Below are 20,763 nucleotides of genomic sequence, written 5' to 3' on the forward strand. Positions count from 1 at the left end.
AAAAGAAAAAATAAATTGGGCTTCATCAAAATTAAAAACTTTGTGCTTCATCATGCAAGAACATGATGAAGAAAATGAAAGGCAATCCACAGAATGGGAGAAAATATTTGTAAATCACATATCTGAAGAATAAGGTACTTGTGTCTAGAATATATAAAGAACTCTTATAACTCAACAATAAAAAGATAATCTGATTTAAAAATGGAAAAAGGTCCAAACTCGATATTTATTCAAAGAAGATATACAATGGCCAATAGCCACATGAAAAGATACTCAACAGCATTAGTCATTAGGGAAATGCAGATCAAAACCACAAAGAAATTCCCTTTCAAACAAACCAGGGCGGCCATAATAAAAAAGTCAAGCAATAGCAAGTGTTGACAAAGACATGGAGCCATCAGAACCTCATACATTGCTGATGAGAAGGCAAAATGGTGCAGCCATTTTGGAAAAGTCTGGCAGTTCCTCAAAAAATCAAACATAGAGTTACCATTTGATCCAGTGATTCCACTCCTGGGTATATATCCCCAAAGAAGTGAAAACATGGCTACACAAAAACTCACACAAGAATGTTCATCACAGCATTATTCATAATAGCCAAAAGGTGGAAACAACAATCCAAATGTCCATCATGAATGGATAACCAAAATGTGCTATTTCCATACAATGGAATCTTATTTGGCTATAACAAGGCCTGAAAGACCGACAGAGGCTCCAGTGTGGATGGACCTTAAAAACATGCCAAGTGAAGGAAGCCAGAGACAAAAGACCACGTTACATGATTCCATTTACATGAAAAGTCCAGACTAAGCATTTCATAGAGACAGGAAGTTGCTTAGGGCTGGTCAGGGGGATTGGGAAGTGATAGCTAAAGAGCATGGAATTTCCTTTTGAGATGATGAAAATGTTCCAAAATTGACTGAGGTGATGGCTGCACAACTCAGTGAATAGACTGAAAACCACTGAATCGAACATTTTAAATGGGTGACTTCTATGGTAGGTAAGTTATATCTCAATAAAGCTGTCAGCAAAAGAGGAGAGAGAGGGAAAGAAAGAGAAAGAAAAGAAAAGGAAGGAGGGAGGAAGGGAAGAAAGAAGGAAGGAAGGGGACCTGTGTGGAAATACAGCACAGACTTCTTAAGGAAAGAGTATTTGAACACTTCAAATTCCTCCTTGGATGGCAGGCAAAGTCCAGGAGAGCGAGAAGAGAAACTCATAAAAGCAGAAGCAGTGTAGGAAGTGGAGATGTTCACCACAGCATTGTTTATAAACAAGGAAGATGGAAGCAATCTAAACGTCCATCGAGAGGGGCCTGGTTAGATCAAGGAAAATCCAAATTATAAAATATTAAGCAAGACCATGCCAGTGCATAAGCAAGGGTGAGAAAGCTAAGAACCACGGTGTTAAAGGTTAGTGACCTCTGGGGAGGGGTACTTTAAGTCTTTATAGTTTATATTTTTTATGACAACTGAGTAATTTTTTTAATAGGAAAGTAAATTTTTAAATAGAAAAATAAATGTAGAAACAGAAGACTCCATCTTGTTGTTAACTCTCCCAAAGGTGGGGCACACAGGCCATTAAAACTTGCCCAATGACATGACACCTGTTTCTATTGGCCCGGGGTTGATATCAGGGCTGCCACTAATCTCTTCCCTGAAAATAATGCAGCAGTACAGGGCAAAGGTCCACTGGGCCAGGAAAATAATTTTTCTGATTTCACAGAGTTTGACTTAATTGTTTTCAGCAAAGACAAACTACTGTTAGATCTCTCTATTTACATTTAAATTCTGGATAATCAAATTAAAATTCAGTCTCCCATTACCCTACTTCAAAGGTTCAAGAGTTAGTAACTATCGCGTTTTAACACACAGTTCCAGAACTTTCTCATCACTGTAGAAAATTCTTTTGGACGAGGCTGTTCTGTATCAGGCATATTTTATTGAACACTGATGATCCAATGCATCTAAGTCTCCTAAAAATCTTTCCTATAAGGAAAAAGGTTACGATGTGTGGAGATCTACAAATAAATTTCACTTTTGGGATGTAATCGAAAGAAATGGGGCCAATAGCAGTCCCGGGATTTGATCCCACTTTGCTTTCACTAGCAGTGTGACCTTGAGTGAGTCGCTGAGTTTCTTTTCTCCTTGCAGAGTGGACATTTCAACACCCACTTGACAATTCCACTCAGCTGTTTTGGGAACACGTCAGAGATGTAAGTACAACTTTTTCAGAATCAAATGCAACAGACAAATTCAATACTTTCTACTTATTTATTCAGAAAGATGGAAGTTCAATGACATGGCATTTTCCTACCAGTAACTTTCAGAAAGGTATGTTCATATGCTTGTATTGTTGAAACATCAAAAGAAGTGGTTCTCAACTAGGGACAATTTCATCCCCCAGAAAACATGTAGCAATGTCTGGAGACATTTTTGGTTGTCACAGCTGTGGAACTGCTACTGGCTTCTAGTAGATGGAAGCCACAGACGCCGCTAAACATCCTACAATACACGGACGGCTCCACAACAGAGAATTACTGGGCCCTAAGTGTCAACAGTGTCGAAATTAAGAAACAGTGTCGAAATTAATTCTAGAGGGCAGAGAGGGTCACTTCCCACAGTGATCTTATTTGCTAAAAAAATAAGTGGGATTAAAAAAAAAAAAAAGGAAACTCACAAAAAATCATTTTTCAGAAGCTTCAAAGAAACCTCTTGGAACTACTGTAAGAAGGATGAGATCAATTCCACTTTAGAGCAGGGGGTGTTATCCTAGGATTAATAGACTTTTAAAGGGTTCCAGGAAATGACTATGTATGTATGTGTAAAAACGTGGTGTGTATGGGCATGTGTGTGCATCACGCATGATTTCTGGGAAGAGCCACAGTTTTCATCCAGTTAGTCTAGGACCCCAAAATGGAAGGTTTCTCAATGTCAGAGAAATCAAATAAATTCTAACTGTGTTCACTTTCACTAAAACTCCTTTCTATGGGGGAACTCAGCATTTTGTTGCAGGTCAATACGAAGTGGGCAGGGACCAAGAAAAAGACAATGGCTGCAAGTGACAAAGCACATTGCTTGTGTATGCTAGCAGGAGCTGGGTGGGCCTTGTTCCTGCATATGAGGTCACTGCAAATCCTGTTTCTTTTACTGTGTTTGGCTCTCCCTGAAGACATTCAGGAAGCCGGTGTTTCAATGAACCTATTCGCAGGATACTGAGGGCCCAAATACAGAATTATGTTCAGTACTTACAGTGCCAGAGAGCAAGTCTATGATGTAAGTGTAAAAGTAAACCAGTCCAGAGCTGCTTCTGGGGTAGACTGTGCACTGAGTATCTGCAAAAGACAAAAACAAGAACATCAGAGTCTGTAACCTGTCAATCACAGTTTGCGTCTGTGTACACATTTAGGTGTGTCACACATTTTGGCATATTTGTGTATGGGTGTGTTTGCATTAGGTTGGTAAAACAGTAATTGCAGTTTAAAAGGTTAAAAATTGCAAAAACCACAATTACTGTTACACCAACCTAATATATTTGTGATTTTCTGTTTGTAGACCAGACGTCAAAGCACCAAGTACAGCAGCACTATTCTTCCTAAACATCTGGAGAAGTGTGTTTTTTCTACACATTTTGCATGTGGGTTCACTTACAGTTTGTGTTTTCTGCTTATTTTGTTTTGGGGTTCATGTGTGCACATATTTTGGAATATGTGACTGCTATACTTGTTAATCCCCTTTAAGCATATCTAATTCTAAAAGATTTCTATGTGTGTGTAAATAAATATGCAGTTTCCTTTGAAAAATGCATCTGTTTACACATGTCTAAGTAACCAAGAAATTATCTGAATACCAACTTTAGTGACACTGCCTTAACCGTGAACAACTAACTCACTCCCTCTGTATCAGTCAGCTACTGCTGTGTAACAAATACTCGTAACCTCAAAGTCTCAGTGACTTAACATACCGACCATTTACTTTTCCATTCATGGATCTGCAGTTGGAATCCATGCAGTTGGATTTGGGCCGAGCCAGGAGGGACTCAGGTCTGCTCCACATGACTCCATCCTGGGGCCCAGACTAACGAGGAAATGGCTCACCTGGGGATGCTCTCCTCATGGCTTGTGTCATAAGGCAAGTCACACAAAACCACTTCAAGCTCACTCCCCACTAGACGAACACAAGCCACATGGCCAAGTGCAAGACCAATGGGGCAGGAAGTACTCTCTGCCCACAGCGAGAGGCCCTACAAAGTCACAAGAAGGGATGGAAGGTGAGAAAAGGAAGAGAGGGACTTCCGATCCTTTTCTTAAGGGACAAAGTTCACTAGGTAAGTTAAAAAACATAAAAGCATGTGTGTGCAGGGGGAGGATAGAATCAGAGGAAATAATGATGAGAAAGAAGGTATGCGTGGTGACCATGCTAAGAGTCCCACTGCATTTTCTCCAGAAAGGGGGCTTCCCTCCGACCAAGGCCCCGCTTACAGCTACAGGGAGAAGTGAACAGGCAGCTGAGGCCAGTGGTTAAGTGCCTGGGCTCCAAATTCACAGGAGAGAGAATGGCATTCAGGTCTCCTAGAAAGAAATAACACTAAAGAAAAGTAGCAGCTGCCATCTATTGAGTGTTTTTCCACGTGTCGAGCACTGTATTATCATATTTAATACTCATTTTTAAATTATGAGTATTGCTTAAATAACAATTGTGTGTTTTTATTTTCTATATTAATATAGCATTTATATTATTGTTTTCAATTATTCATCATTTAAATAAGTATTTATTATTTTTTAATGAGCCAAGTATTAATTAGCGAGGTGTTATTTGAATAACGAAATCAACTCATTATTTAAATTACCACCTTATGTAAATATTATAAATTACCACTTTAAATATTTAAATATTACTTAAATTATTCTATGGATAAGGAAACCGAGGCTCAGAAAGTGTAATCCACTAGCAGAACTGGGCCTTGACACTGAAGCAGGGTTTTCATACAGCAGCAGGGTTTATTTATCTGTAAAATGCACATATGCATAAAACGCACATACTAGAAAATGAGAATGTAGCATCTGGTATACAGTAGGCACTCAATATGAGTGCCAGGGCCCTGAACTAAGTCAGAGTTTCCTCGCTATTTTATTTTTAAGTGTAACAGACTTAGGACAGAAGCAAATATGATGAGATGGGATGTTTAGAGCCACAGCAGTGATTCTAGAAGAGGGTTCTTCCAGAGAAAGGAGTTATGTGATAGAGAAGCATGAGGTCTCCACCTCTAGCCCGGAGCACAAACAAGATGCCCAGAAGATCTGACTTCTGTGGAGAATTCAGTAAGAAGACACAGGTCCAGCACTTGCCATTGGCATGTGATTGGTGTGTAATAAACAGTAGCCCCAAGCATCACCCTTATTAGAAACGAAAGTCTGGAAATAAAACCACCGGAGTAGATTGTACTATGTTTGCTAAATATTCCACTTTCCGACCCTGCGGTTCTTTTCCCAAATGCCTTGCCGAACTCAGGAGTGGCCAAATGACTTGCTTTGGCTAATGATATGTGGCAGAAATGACATGTGTCATCTCCAGGCAAAAGTTTTAGGAGTCAGCCTGTTTGTCATGGCTCTTTTTCCTTTGTACATAGTGGCTGCCAAGGTTCCACACAAAGGCTGGTCCATCCGCTTGGGCTCCAGAGTGAAGATAAGATGGCACAAAGCCACCACCAAACAGTGCTGGACATGTACTGTGAGCAAGAAAGAAACCTTTATGGTTATCAGGTGCTGGAAGTCGTGGGGTCATTTGTTTTTGTAGCATAACCTAGCCCATCCTGACTAATAGTCACTAAGAACACGAAGCTTCCTACAGAAGGAAGCATTGTAGCCAGGGACACGGTGACAGCGCACTCTTCAGGGCAAACCAGGCCTTAGACTCACCCATGGCTTTGGATGGAATGAACACAAAGCTGCTGTTGGTAATCTTGTATTCGGTGAGCAAGATGGGCAGCAAAACCAGCAGAAAGATGATCAGAAAGATCACTAAATTCAGCAACACCAGAAACCGTAAGAAGGAGAAATACGACTGAATGCCAGTGCCAAATTTCCCTGGAAAAAAGAAATCCAGACATCAGTGAGTATCGACGGAGTATCGACCCCACTCCCCACTGGAGATTCAATCAGCCACCGAGGGCTGAAGTGGGAGGAATCTCGGTGGGGAAAGGGGGAAGAAACATTTTGATTTTTCTACTCTTGGTAGCACCTGAAAGGCTCTACTTCCTCATGGTTTAAACCTGCACTTGTAAATCTACACTCATGGCAGCCCGAGCTGCCTACTGCAATACTGTGTATCTCCTTGTCACCATTATGAAAAAGTAGGGATTCTCATTATCTTCAGGGCCCCGGGCACAGGTGGCAGTCTGGGAAACCCCATCTCAGGATAATGTTTTAAATGCACAAAATACAAATGGACATGTGCTTAGCATCATATTCAAAACCAAATTCGGGATAGCATCACACGCTCATCTCCATTAGCCCATTAAATACCAAGATGCGTGGCAGACCTGACAACGGCTGCAATTTCAAAGCAGTGATAAGCATACGTGGTCTTCCAAGATAACGACAGCTGGAAGGGGTAGGAAAACATCTGTGATCTTCCTGGGGACAAAGACACAGGTTCTGCCCATGCTAACTGTGGTGTCGCCCATATTCATCACGAAAGGCAATGTTAGGTTTCAGCTCCAGGTTAGTGAGCACAACGCTGTACTCTCCCCTCAGGCACTGGGGACTTCTGCAGTGTGTGTGGCACGTACCATCTATGCTGCGGATGTCCTCCCGCCACAGCTCCAGGTGGGCCGCCATCTCCCGAGCCTTCTCTCTGAACCTCTTCCAAGACTTGCTGCTATACCGTTTCCATTGGTCCCACTCAGATAAATACTTCATCTGGGTTTCCTGAATGTCCCTGCATTGAAAAATGAACATGACAATGACCGTGGAAACATCGCCACACCCCAGCATCAAATAAAACCGCAGCACAGAGGATGTGGAAAACCTGGAGCCCTCCTATATTGCTGGTGGGGATGTAAAGTTGTGTGGCCACTAGGGAAAACAGTGTTGGCCATTCCTCAGAAAGTTAAACATAGAATTATCACATGACCCAGCAACTCTACTCCTACATAGCTATCCCAAATGAATGGAAAACAAGGTCTCAAACAAAAACTTGTACTAGAATGTTCATCGTAGCACCATGCATAATAGTCAAAGGGTGGAAACAAATCAAACGTCTCTCAACAGATGGATAAACAAAATGAGCTATAGCCACACAATGGAATATTATTCAGCCATAAAAAAGGATGAAACACTAGTGCATGCTACCACATGGGTGAACCTCAAAAACATTATGTTCTGGACTAGCTTTGGGATCTGTTTAGACCACAGAATGGCACAGAAGTGGTTCTGTGCCAGCTCTAAGCTCTCCTCTCTTGGACGCCCACTGCTGCCATGCGAACAAGCCTGAGCTAACCTGCTGGAGGATAAGATCGTCCTGGACCAGCCTACCGCCAGCTGACCCCGAGCCTAGATCAGCAGAGCCACCTGTCTAACCACAGCTCACCATAGATACACAATGAGCCCGACTGGAATGAAAAGAATGACCTAGCACTGACTTCTAGACTCGTAACATTGTTGATTTAAGCTTCTAACTTATGGGGTGACATTACCACTGGTACACTCATATTCCATACTCTTTCCTTTGCCACTGGCTGGATGCAGACAACACTGAGGGTTAGGGGCAGGGGGTAGGGGGTTGCAGAGCCACAAGATGGAAAGAACCTGGGTCTCTCTGAACGACTGCAAATGACTTAATCTTATGTGAGCAAGAAATAAACTTCTAATATGTTGAGCTTTTACATGTTTGGGTATCTGTCACAGCAGCTTGGCTTACCCTAAGTAATACAGTTAGGGCTATGTGAGCTCTTCAGGAAATGCATTCCATGCATAAAACACACCTCTGCCCAAAACCTACAAGAAATGCCTTCCAGATGGCAGGCTACCGAACAAACCTTAGTCTCCTCTTCTCAGAGATGTTCAGTGCATAGTTTCGAATGGATTGGCTATTGAGGTTTTCAGTGAGTCCTTCCTCCAGCTGGGAGCTGTAAGAGTCTTCTGGCTTCAGCAAAGTGCCACATTGCTTGTCTCGGGAAAGGATGTTTGTCCTCTTGCGTGCAATGGACCGGTAGCTTGGCAATTCTTGGAGGAAATTCACAGGTGAAGAAGCGAAGCAACTGGAGTCCAAAGAGAGGCTCTCTGGGGAAGCAAAAAGAAAAGCATTGTTCACCCCAGTGAGTTTGGGAGCCAACAAACACAACTTGGACTGTTCTCTCCTCCTCAGAGCCTTTGCATATGCTGTTCCCTCTGCCTGGAATAGACTTGTCCTACCTCTTTATTCTAGTAGCTCCTACTCAAAGGTCACTTCCTCGGGGAACTGTCCCTACCTCACTGCACTACTATAGGTGTGTTGTTACACATTTCCCACATTCCATGAGTTCTTTTACAGTTCTTACCACAATGTGTAAATACATATTTCTTGGGCGACTATGTGAGTATGTCTGCCCCCATCCCTCAGTAGACCAAGTACCTCACAGGCAGGAGGCAATAAATACTTACTGGGTGACTAGATGACATTCCAAATTTGCTCATGTTTAGAGAGCCTGTGAGCGGGGGTGCTGGACACAGAACTGGGTCTGCCTGACTCACAAATCTCTATTTGTTCCACTACATTAGGCCACAGCTGGAGGCTAAGCTTTGCTGTGTTTTGTGCAGCGCCCTAAGAAGGTGAGGGGCTTTCTGTTGGAGGTGAGGGACACCACCTTCAAGGGGGGTTTTATGCCCGATCCAATTTTAGTCGTGGGAAGACCACTCTTAAGTGGAGACAGACAGAACACAGGGAGAGAAAATAGGAGAGAGCAGCCACAAATACCTAAGCAATTACCCTTACAGGCAGCAAAGCTTCTATTGCTTTATGTTAGATGTTAAATTCCTTGGGCTTGAATTCTAGCTGTGTTAATTACTGCTGTGTGCCTTTGGGGAAGTTACTTAACCTCTCTGAGCTTTAGTTTTCTCACTTCAAATACCCATTCATTCAACAAATACCTACCATGTGTCAGAGCTGGAGATAGAGATTACCACAGGGAACAAAGCAAACGCCCTACTCACACGGCACTTATATTCTACAGTGGGGGAGGATCAGACAATAAATAGGCAATAAATATTACGCCAGGAATGATAACGGCAATAAAAAAACCAAAAGCAGAGTCGGTTAAGCGGGCAGGTGATGGGAAAGGCGCACTGTTTTTGATAAGATGGGGTCAAGCATGGTCTCCCTATTAACGTAGCATTTAAGCTGAGGCTGAACAAAGGGAGGGCGAGAGCTCTGTGGGTATTTGGGGAAGAGCGTCCTGGAAGAGGGAACGTGCAAAGGTCCTGGGGTAGGGATGTGCGTGGCATGTTTGAAGAAGAGCACACAGGCCTATGTAGCTGGAGGAGAGTGAACGCACGGAGAAGGCCCCTGGAAAGCCACACCAGCCCTTCTGTCAACCCCCCGCTCTCCCTTGAATCTGGGCTGGATCTGTGACTTGCTTTAAATAAAAGACGAAACAGAAGTGACGCTGTCAGTTCCAGGCTGAAGCCTTAAAAAGGCTGAAAGCTTCCACTCTTGCACTCTTGTGAGCCCAGGGCTGCCGTGTAAGAAGTCCGACTAGCCTGCTGGGACAGCTACGTGCAAACCTCCAACCTCCAAGGAGAACCAAGGTCGCAGGCTTATGGTCCCAGCGGCCATGGCAGCCAGTCCCCAGGCCTCCAGGGCATCCTCACTGGGCAAAGCCATGGGGGTGAAGAGGCCATCTGGACGCTCTGGCCCCAGCAGACATGACAGGCAACAGGGCAAACCGTCTCCTCCAGGCTCTGCTGATTTCCTAACGCACAGAATCAGCAGAAACTGTAAAAGGGATTTTTCGCCATCACGTTTGCATTCGTTGGTTACAACAATAGGTAACTGGGCTCGGGAGAAAGGAAAAGCGGAGGTCAGAGAGGTGGCTGGGCTCAGACCAAGTCAGAGTGGTGGCCTGTGCGACGACGACCCTTGGATGTGGCAGATGGGAAGCCACTGGGGGCTCTGAGCCAAGCATGTCATGATCTGACCACGTTTTAAAGGATCACGCTAGACTGCAAGGCTACAGGCAGGACCCCACAGGGGCCCAACGTAGGAACATTAAAGGTGATCCCCCAGCCGGAAGCACCCAGCCCAGTGCCCCACACGCAGTGGGCTCCATACATGGACGTGCAGCAAATAGGACCAGGAAGGGCTCCCGGGGGACAGAGGGAGTGCTGGGGCGGGGGGAGGGAGCCAAGGCCTCAATCCCAGACGGAGTCTGACTGATGGACATGCCCAGACACAACGGAACAGCTATCCCACTGCCGATGACACACAGCCATGCGACGGGAGCCCTGCCAGGGGTCAAGTGCAAGCCTGCCAGCCCCCCTCCACCTTTCACTTCCCTGCCCCAGCACACCCTGAGGATATGACACACTTCCAATCAGTAATGATGGCTCCCTAAGCAAATATGGGTTGGGGAGGCGGGCAGGGACCTGGAGGCTAGAGTGTCCACACCCTGGCTGGAGGCCACTCCTCCATCAGCACAGCAACAAAGAGCTGTTATTAACTGAACAAAGGTCTTTGAATATGGAGCAGTACTGACCTATTGAATATTCAGCAGCCACGGGTCAGGAACCAAGTGCCAGAGCCTGGGCTGGCTAGTCACCCATGAACCAGGCCACCCCAGGTGTCCAAGTCACATGCTTCTCATCTCTGGAACTGGGGCTATGAATCCACGGACCTCATGGGCCCATGATTGTGAGGGCAGAGGTACACACAACATAAACAATCGAGGCTCGGATTTACTGAGCACCTACTTTGTGCCAGGCTATTTGAGGTCCTCAGTATGCGTCACCACACTTAATGCTCTGAATGACACCAAATCTCACCGGGGGCGTGGACACTCCCAGGAAGTGGGCACAGGCCAACCATGCTCTGAATGGTACCGAAACCACCACCAGCCTCCCTCGAGTGCTTGCCAAGAACCGAGCCCAACCTTATTCGGTGCTGGGTTCACGTCAGGGTTTTTCTTCCCACTCACAGAATCATGGAAACTCTGGGTAAGCAGGGACCCTGTGGGGCACCCAGGCCCAGTCCCTGGCCAGCTGCTGTGGGAATTAGCTTGGTGGCACGGAGTTCTTCTCTGCATGGGACTCTAGGCCGGGGGCTGGGCCTCAGAGGATGATGGTTTGACTGCCTTCAGCTGTCACTCACTCCTTCCACTGGCACACATGTCCACGTGCCGGCCCACTGTACACATCTCCGTCATGACTCCAGCCTCCTGCCTAATGGTTTCCTTCTGTGTTGTCTCTGACCCTCTCCCTCCCCCATTAGACTGTAACCTCCATGAGGGCAGGGGCCCTATTTCTCTCCTTCACCAATGAATGAATGAATCATGAATGAATGAATTTGGAGCTGGGGATGCAGGCAACAATGGATCACCTACCAAACAGACCAAAGTATATGTTTAGCAAAAAACGAGGAAAAGATTTAAGGAATTTAAGTATTTAACATTATTCTTTTCTGTATGGATAGTTTTTTCACAATTGAAAAAAATTTTAGAGCAGGGGAAAAAAAGTTGGCAAAAATATTCATTGAGATGTTGACCATATATCGTATTCTTTCCTTTTCAGGTACTTTACACTAACCAGCCCAGTTAGAAAATGCTTTGCTATTATTTATCAAGAAATGATCAAAGGGCACATGTATACCCTGTTTGTTATTACTAATAAGGCACGAGAGCATCAACTTCAGAACTTTTGGGGCTTCTTCCTACTAATAGTCTATGGCTTGATACTGTTTTTATTTTGGATGCTTACCCAGACATGAGGCACCTGAGTGACCCGTGCTCACAGCTACCAAAGGGTCTTAACCAGGGGCTCACAGTCCAGGGAACCTAGTTGAAGCTGCTAGACCTGATGAAGGCCACCCACCCTTCATGCATTCACTCACACTTGAAACCTTTAATGAGCAACTGCTATGTGCCAAGCGCTGTGGTAGGCCTGGAACACAGCTCTGAAGATGACATACAAATTCCCCTGCCTTTATGGGACTTCTATTCTAGCGGGAGGAGACAGTCAACAGGCAAGAACAATATGTTTCAGACAGTGATTAGTGTGTGGAGAAAACTAAGGCGGGGATGGGTTTGAGCAAAGCTTGAAAGGAGGGGAAGAACCACATCACTAGCTGGGAGAAGAGCAGGTGCAAAAGCCCCGAGGCAAGACCATCTGAGGAACAGGAAGAAGGCCAGTGCGTCTGGAGGAGAGTCACCAGGGGCGTGTTGGGGTCAAGGCCACCAGGCGCTATAGGCCATGGGGAGGCCACCGCTTTTACTTGAGTAAGGTGGGCACCGGGAGGGGATTGCAGCAGAGGAATGACATGATCTCCACCAGATTTAACAGGATTTCTCTGGCCAGTCTTGCGGCTGCTTCTGTCCTTGAGCTGTGCAGGTTGGCATGGCTATGTCCCATGCCAGAGCATCATGCGTCAGGCTGCAGTGCCCTTCTGCAACGGTGTGAATGTTTTCTCTCTGCACTGTCCAATCCGCTAACCGCTAACCACCTGTGCTTACTGAGCAACCGACGTGAGGTTGTCGAGACGGAGGAAATGAAGTTTGAGTTTCAGCAGACTTTATTATGTGTACATGTCCAGAGCCACATGGGGCTGGTGGCTCCTGCATTGGACAATGTAGCAGGGCCTCCTTCCCAGGAGCCCAGAGCCTCGTCTAAGAAAGGGGGTGGGGCCAGGGGCCTCCTCCACCTGCCAGACTTCAGAACTGCAGGGCTGGGAGGAACTGCATGAATCACAGCACCTGGCACCTGGGTGGGACCTGGGGACTGGCTGGGTCCAAGGCTTCCTGAACAGGTGAGCAAACAGCCTTCCAGAGCTGTGACTCACTGCATCATCAGAGCCGCGCTGGGCCCTGAACCCCAGGGCTCCTAGGCTTTCAAGCCAGTGGAGCACTCCATGGACTGTCCTTGGAGCTATTACTGTGATTCTGTCTGTCTGAGCAGGTGACATCACACGGTGGTTAAGGGCACAGCTTCCAAAGCCAGCTGCCTGGATTCAAATCCCAGCTCCACCTGCCACCTGTGGGACCTGGCAAGTTTCTCTTTTCTATTCTTATTTTTACTTTTCAATGACAGTTGACATTCAATAATATTTTATATTAGTTTCAGGTGAACAGCCCAGCTGGCAAGTTTCTTGACCAATCTGTGCCTCAGTTCTCACACATGTGAAATGGGGATAGCAGTTCCCCACCTCAGCCATCCTGAGGGTTACACGGCTATGACGGGTCAAGTGCTTAGAAAACTGGTCAGCAAACCTTTTCTGTAAAGGCCCAGAGAGTAAATCCTATTTATCACACGGTCTGTGTCACAACTACTTTGTAGCACCCATCACCTATACATACACGGGCATGACTGTGTTCTAATAAAACTTTATTTATAAAAATAGATGGCCGCGTGGATTTGGCTGGTGGTCTGCACTTTGCAGATCCCTGGCTTAGAGCAACGCCTGGCACACTGAGCGATACACGCGTAGTTATTTACCAATGAACTGGCTGTAGTTATTGCTGACTAATAACTGACTCTAGTTCTTTAATGAGGAAGACCTATATTTATTTGCAGTGGGGGAGCCTGCCACGGACCAAGGTACTCCTAATATGCAGTGACGACCCTCCTTGGCCAGGACTTCTCCAAAGGAGATTTCCAAAGCTGCTGGGAGTGACATTCATGACAACTAGCATTTACCGTGCGCCGTGATTATGCCAAGCTCTTTACATACGTATTTCCTGTGATTCTCACAAAGACTTCCTGGAGTCCCATGATTTTGCAATATGGAAATGTCAGAGAAGATAGCACTTTGCCCCAGCTGAGCCAAGGTCCAGGGGGACGGACACGTGACAGGTGCTCAATAAACATTTGTCGAATGAATACGTGGACACGCTGGCTCTAGACTCACATTATAGGCCAGCTGTTTCAGGAGCTTGACCAGTTAACGTCTCAGGGCCTCAGTTTCCACACGGGTAACACGGGCACGTAACACCTACTTCACTGAGTTGCTGTGAGGCATTCAAGAAAGGTACACACGCCGAGTCCGAGTCCAAAATCCAACAGCTGACCCGGGCCTACCAGATGCTCAGGAGGTGGCTCGTGCTTACTAGACCTCATCCCATCTCCTTCTCGAAGCTCCAGCCGGGCGCCTCCACCAATGACCTCCACAGAGGTCATTGCCACCTGCAGCCCTTTGCTCTTCCTGTGCGCCCCTCTGAGTGCAATTTCCACCTGCACCTCTGAAGTCACCTACACGGATTCCTTTACATCAGGTCCTCCTCCTCCCTCTCTGTGCCATCACCTGGCTAGTTCCTCCTCAGCCGTTCGGGTTGGCTGTAATTGCGCTATGCATCTCGACCTCTTTAGTGAGTGTCTCCCCTGCCTGGCTAGAAGCTTCGTGAAAGCACGTCCCTGGCCTGCCTTTTGCACCACTAGACCCCACGCCTGCTGCACGGGTGAGGTTCAGGGGTCAGTTGCCTCCTCCTCCTCCCAGTGGGTGGAGGGGAAACCCCTGCAGAAAGTCTGGGTGAGTCCCACACCCAAACAATGCTCCTTTGAAAAGCAACCAGTTTGCAACAAAGGTTACAGCACTGAGACGTCACTCCCCCCTTTTATCCCTCTACATTCTTCACTTCCTAAAACAAAAACACAAACACAAAAAGCCACCTAGGGGCTTTGGGCCTCCTCCAGGCCTGAGTTGCCGGGCAGAGCTCAGCCACTTTCAGACGGAGGGGAGAAAATAAGGCAGCTGTCTGGCTCACCAGAGAACCACTGCAGCCTGAAAAGGGCCTGTGCCATCTCCAGGTGTGTGCAGACCTGCAGAAGATCCCTCCCTCCTGGAATACCTTTACGGGGGATGAGTGACCCAGGTGAATGGGCTTAGCAGATAAGGGGGAAAAAACAAACACCGCAGGCTGAATGGTTACCGGTCTTCAAGTTTCATACACTCTGTTGAACTAAAATAGCCCAAAGAATAGTTTTTAACTATATACCTATCTAATAGCCTATCTCCAAAAAGCACAGGCACACAGCACACGCGGTCATCAAATCTTATAACATCAGGGCTAGAAAAGGCCCAACGAATCGTAATAGCTACGGCTACCGTTCAGGAGCACAGCATCTGCGGGTGTGATGCTACAGTCTTGACATGCTTATCTTGTCACATCTTCTCCGCGACCCTAGCAGACAGGGGTATGATTATGCCCACTATACAGATAAGAAAACTGAGGCTCAGAGAGGGAACAGGCCTTGTTCAAGGTCACACAGCTGATACCTGGCCAAATTGGAATTCATACCTAGGCCAGGCAGCTCCGCCACAGGTTCCATTCATTTATCTTTAAAAAACAAAAGAAAAACAGGTCCAAGTCCCCTCACAGGAGGAGTCTAAAGGGGCTGTTTAGTTTTAATTCCTTCACCCTTCCAGGTGTTCCTTGCTCCAAAGGCCCAGACCAAGTTCCACCTGGCAGGTAGGGTCAATCCAAACCGGGTCACATCAGGGCCCTGCAGGTCCCCTTCTAAGAGCAGTGCCCCTGGAGGAGGAGAGAGGTCAGTGGCTCTGTGGTCACCACACAGGCTTCAGGGCTGCTTGGTCACCACACAATGTCAATCGGGCCATCTGGTTGAGTCACTTTGGTTCCCCCACTAACAATGGGGTAATGGTTACTGTCACCCTCCCACAGAGGGTCATGAGTCTCTGAGTTTGGCAGTTCCTCAAACGGTTGAACACAGAATAAAACATAGCACCCAGCAATTCTACTCCTAGGTATATGCCTAAAAGAACTGAAAATAGATGTTTAAACGAAAACTTGTACCTGAATGTTCACAGCCGTGCTACTCACAAAAGCCAAAACGCGGCGACAATCCAAGTGTCCACTGATGGATGAATGCGCTAACTAATCCATCCAGACAATGGAATTTACTCAGCCACAAAAAGGAATGGAGCAGTGACACCTGCTACAAAACGGGTAATGCTCACAAATGTTACCTATGCTAAGTGCAAAAGCCACCATGAGACATCACAGACTGTATGATTCCATTTATATGAAATGTCCAGGACAGGTAAACCCGTAGAGACAGAAAGCAGACTGGTGGTAGCCACGGGCGTGGGGAGGGACGCACGGGAAGTGACTGCTCCCTGGGCACAGGGTTTCCTTTGGGGGTCATGAAAATGCTTTGGAACTTGGTTGAGGTGATGGTTTCACAACACTGTGAGAGGACTAAATGCTGCTGAACTATACACTTTCAAATGGTTATGTGGATTCTACCTTGGTTAGAAAAAAATGTCCCTGCACGCATGCTAATTGAAGATGAGCTGGCATGAAGTGCTTAGCGACTGGAATATCAAAACATTTGGCAAGGAAGGGGGAAAAGCCATAAAGAGTCAGGCCATTCCACAGACACAGAACACGTCAGGCGTCATGGGGCTGAGGGGCCCAATGGGGGGGAAAGGTCTCCTGGGAGCAGGGTCTTTGCCTCTTGGAGAGACGACATTCAAGCTGAGATCTGGAGCATCGGGAGCTGGCCACAGGAAGAGCAGGGTGAAGGGTGTGTCAGGCAGAGGGAACAGCAACTGCAAAGACCTGAGGAAGGAGATGCGGGAGGGACTAGCTGGTCGCTGGGGTCTGGGGGAGAAGAGTGGAGGCTGGAGAGGCAGGCAGAGGCCCTGGGACAGGGTGGCCCTCCACCGCCTACTCCTGTCGGAACCTCCACTTAATAGATGGGGAAACGGAGGCTTAGAGGAGGAAGTAACTTGCTCAAGACCACACAGTTTATAAGAGGCTGAGTCAGTGTCCGAACCCCAGTTCGTTCAATTCCAAAATCCCTGCTCTTAAAAACAGTACAACTCAAGAAAAGCGAGAATACAGTTCAATGGATGTTTTGAAAGGGCACGGCCAAGGGGCTGTGTAGGCACAGAGAAGGGACCTAGAGGCCAGCCTGTAGGAGGAGAGGTAATCTGGGAAGGCTTCCAGGGGGAGGTGACACCAGCTTGAAAGAAGCGGAATATGCCTTATAAAGAAATAAAGTAATGGTTCCCATGGTAGAGGGAACAGAAGGAGCGTCTCAAGCTCAAGAAGCAACATGGAGACCATCAGGCATCTGTAGAGGGTAATATGGGAGCTAAGAAAAGGACCAAATAATGAAGGGCATCCCTCAACTAGTATTTACCAGAGGCCTACTATGCAACAAGCACTGTGCTAAGCAACGGTGAGCCAAACAGGCTCCGCCCCCGCCTCCTCAGCTTATCACCTCGTAGGGGAGACAGAGACGTTAATCACAACAGTTAACACTCCCGTGGTCCGGGGGGGGCCAGTATCCAAGCTTGCCCCCACGGATCCTCGCCCCCAACATCCTGACATTCACACCTTTACACAGGTCCCTTCCACACTGAATTCAGGGCTGCCCCAGGGACCAATAAGAGAGTGCAGAAATAGTCCAGTGTGATTTCCGACACCAGACCATAAAGGACATGACAGCTTCTGCTCTCCTCTCTCTTGGATCATCTGCTCTGGGGACAGCCAGCCTCCATGTCACAATGATAAGGACGTCCATGCGGAGAGGAACTCATGCCTCCTGCCCCACAGCTAGTGTCAATTCACCACCCGTGTGAGCAAGTCACCTTGGACGGGGTCTTCCAGCCCCAGACGAGCCTGCAGATGACTGACTGCCTCCCTGGCTGTCACCACGGCTGCAACCTCATGACAGACCCTGAGCCAGAACCACGAGACGGGTCATTCCCAAACTCGTGACCATCGGACGTAAGATAATAAGTGAGTATTACTGTTTGAAGACATTAAGTTTGGGGGCAATTTGTTACACAGTGTAGATAACTAATACAAACACTAAGTTCTTTATATAAATTAACTCTCTTAATCCTTATAATAACCCCCTTACGTAGGTTCTATCGTTATCTCCACTTAATACATAAGGAAACTGAGGCACCACGCAGTTACGTGCCTTGCCCAAAGACAAAACCAGTAAATGGGAAAATGAGCATTGCATCTGGGACTCCAGGGTCGAAACTCGCAATTGCTACACTATAGCTGCCAGTGCAGCAGAGATTACCCTTCCTTCCTTCCTTTCCTCCCTCGCTCCCTCCCTCCTTCCTTCCTTCCTTCCTCACATATTTAGCATCTACTATGTGCCAGACACTGATCTAGCTCCTAGCGGAACAAGACAAAGCATCCACGTTCTAGAAGGAGAGACAGCTAATAAACAAGAAAATCCAACTAGACGACTTCAGATGGTGATAAGTGCTTTGAAGGAATAAGCAAGGTAACGATCTGGGGAAGCGAGCTGGGGGCACTTGGGGCACTTCTTCAGATAAGACGACTCCAGAGGTCTGTCTCTCGAGGTGACATCTGAGCAGAGACCTGACAAGAGGAGGAAGAGGCTGCCCCATGAAGAGCAAAGAGAAATGTAGTCCAGGAAAAGAGAAGAGCAGATGCAAAGGCTGTTTAGAAACAACCTGGATACGTTGGAGGCATGGGAAGGCAGCCAGTGTAGCTGGAGCAGGAAGGGTTATGGGAGGGACCTCAGTGATGAGGGCCTGGAGAGGGGACTGGGGTCCAAGCATCAGGCCTTGTTGGCCACCATAGTAAAGCCTGGAGTTTATTCTCAGAGCAGTGGGAAACCCTGGGAAGTTTCATTAAGAAGGGGAGTGGCGGGATCTGTTTTGTCATTTAGGAGGCACACTGCCCATTGTGTAAACCAGATCTCTTTGTTTCCTGCCCACCTCCAACTGTCCTCCCATGATGCCCCGAAGGGAGCTAACCATTTACAAAGTGCTACAAAGTTACAAACACATCCCTGCTGAGCTTCCCACCCATGCTGGTGGGGACAAGGGCACAACAACACATCATCCGTCAGAGGCATGGGGGAGACCTTAGAGGGGCTAGTTATAATACTCCTAAGAAGATGCTTAGAGAGTCCCCTAAACACCCAGTAAAGATCCAAGGAAGATGAATCTCACGTCCTCCGTACGGGAAACCGGAGTTGGCACCTTAAATGGGACGGACTGTGCAAAAATAAGAGGAAGATAAAGAGAAACCAACTAGAAAAATCCTTGACTGGCCATTATGGAAAGGCTGAAATTGCACTGATACCAGCTGTATTAATAATGACCTGGAAAAGAGTTATCATCAAACCCACTGTGAGTTCTGATTCCTGAGCAAGTTCCCGGGGTTTGGGTCCCTTCTGGATGTCTGTTTTTCTTCTAGATGCTGAGAACAAGCCAATCGGAAGGGCCTAATGCCCAAGTCTACAGTCGTGTTTTACTGTGAATCCCGGTAACAAAACCACTATTCTCAAATTAAAATAGAGAAAACACGGCACATGAAGCTCACAGTAGAGTCTTGTGTTTTGTTAAGGGCAAATATAAGATATAAACGCTACAAAGAAGCCTGCCAAGGTGCTGGCAACTTTTCTGTCTTGCCTGGGTGATGGTTGTACATAATTTTGGGAAAATGCACAAAGCAGGACACAACTTTTACCCAATAAAAAAGAAAAAAAAGATTATACTTGCTTGGCTATCATTTATTGTGCTTTTCTATGTACCAGGCACGGTGCTATGCACATCACCCGTTTTCCTCTCAGCTGATCCCACCAACATCCTATTCACATTTTACTGCTGAAGAATCTGAGGCTCAGAGAAGGCAAGCCACTTACCAAAGGTCACACAGCAATGAACAGCTGAGGCAGAATTCTGTTCCAAGTCTATCTAATTGTAAACCCTGAAATGTTTCGGTGTCAGGGACCTCGTACCAAAACGTTAGGACTGGCAAGGATCTCACAATGATTTCATTTAACAGGTAGGGTATTTTAGAGACTAACCTGAGATCCCTCGGCCAGAAACTGGAAAGCAAAGCCACCACGGTCCCCACTCCCATTCTAGTGCTCCTTTGTTAGGGCATATGCCCTCTGAATAGGGCAGGAATAAGAAAGATCCGCTTTCCTTCACAGCCTGAGAGGTGGGGAGGGGGCGAGGCCCGCGCCACGTTCCTGGCACCCCGAGACCGCCGTGCGCCCTCCCACGGCTAGGAGCCCCGTCCCGCCGCTCTACCTGGGTGGATGAAGGATTCCCTCCTGGATCTGCCTGACCGGAGCGCCGTGGTACTGGACTCGTTCATGGCTGCGCCCCGCGCCCCGGAGAGGCCGCCGGAGACGCACTCCGGCAGCCGCAGCTGCCTCTGGTTCTTCGCTATTGAAGCCAGGATTCCAGGTTCCGGCGCCAACGTCACAGAGACCGGGGCGGGGCGCCTAGATCTCTCTTCCCACGCCTGCCCGGCGGCGCTGGACCACCCGACGGGCCCATCCCCCGCCCCCACCGCAGGCGTGCGTGCGTGCGCAGCCGGGATGTGCCAGCAGGGGGGCCGGGGATGCTAGCCCCGCAGCGTCTGGGAACAGGCATGGGAAAGGCTGCTGGAAATCCAGGAAGGCTCCATCCAGCGGCCTGATCAGGAGTGACCTCGCAGACGTCTTACTAAATGTAAAAAAGTATAATAAAAATAACTGCGACGGCGAACAAGTGTTTCTATTATAGTAAGTTACCATTTGGGGGCCAAAAGGAAAAAATCGAATATAGTTGT

General features: G+C 47.2%; 1 protein-coding gene across 2 annotated transcripts in view; it reads right to left on the reverse strand.

The window, feature by feature from the left end:
• TMC7 (transmembrane channel like 7) overlaps positions 1–20,556 on the reverse strand; it is a 40,431-nt gene extending 19,875 nt beyond the window's left edge. Inside the window, exons 1-6 of one of the 2 annotated variants that reach the window (XM_033101987.1) lie at positions 20,238–20,556; positions 15,475–15,708; positions 8,035–8,278; positions 6,787–6,935; positions 5,915–6,082; positions 3,249–3,331 (exon numbers count right to left, since the gene is read on the reverse strand). In XM_033101987.1, coding sequence (XP_032957878.1) covers positions 3,249–3,331; positions 5,915–6,082; positions 6,787–6,935; positions 8,035–8,278; positions 15,475–15,505 — 675 coding nt within the window. In that variant the 5' untranslated portion in view covers positions 15,506–15,708; positions 20,238–20,556. The remainder of the gene's footprint in view (positions 1–3,248; positions 3,332–5,914; positions 6,083–6,786; positions 6,936–8,034; positions 8,279–15,474; positions 15,709–20,237) is intronic. The other variant, XM_033101986.1, reaches the window with a different exon arrangement.
• Positions 20,557–20,763: the final 207 nt, after the last annotated feature.

Source organism: Rhinolophus ferrumequinum, assembly GCF_004115265.2.
Source record: "Rhinolophus ferrumequinum isolate MPI-CBG mRhiFer1 chromosome 15 unlocalized genomic scaffold, mRhiFer1_v1.p scaffold_54_arrow_ctg1_1, whole genome shotgun sequence".
NCBI lineage: Eukaryota > Metazoa > Chordata > Mammalia > Chiroptera > Rhinolophidae > Rhinolophus > Rhinolophus ferrumequinum.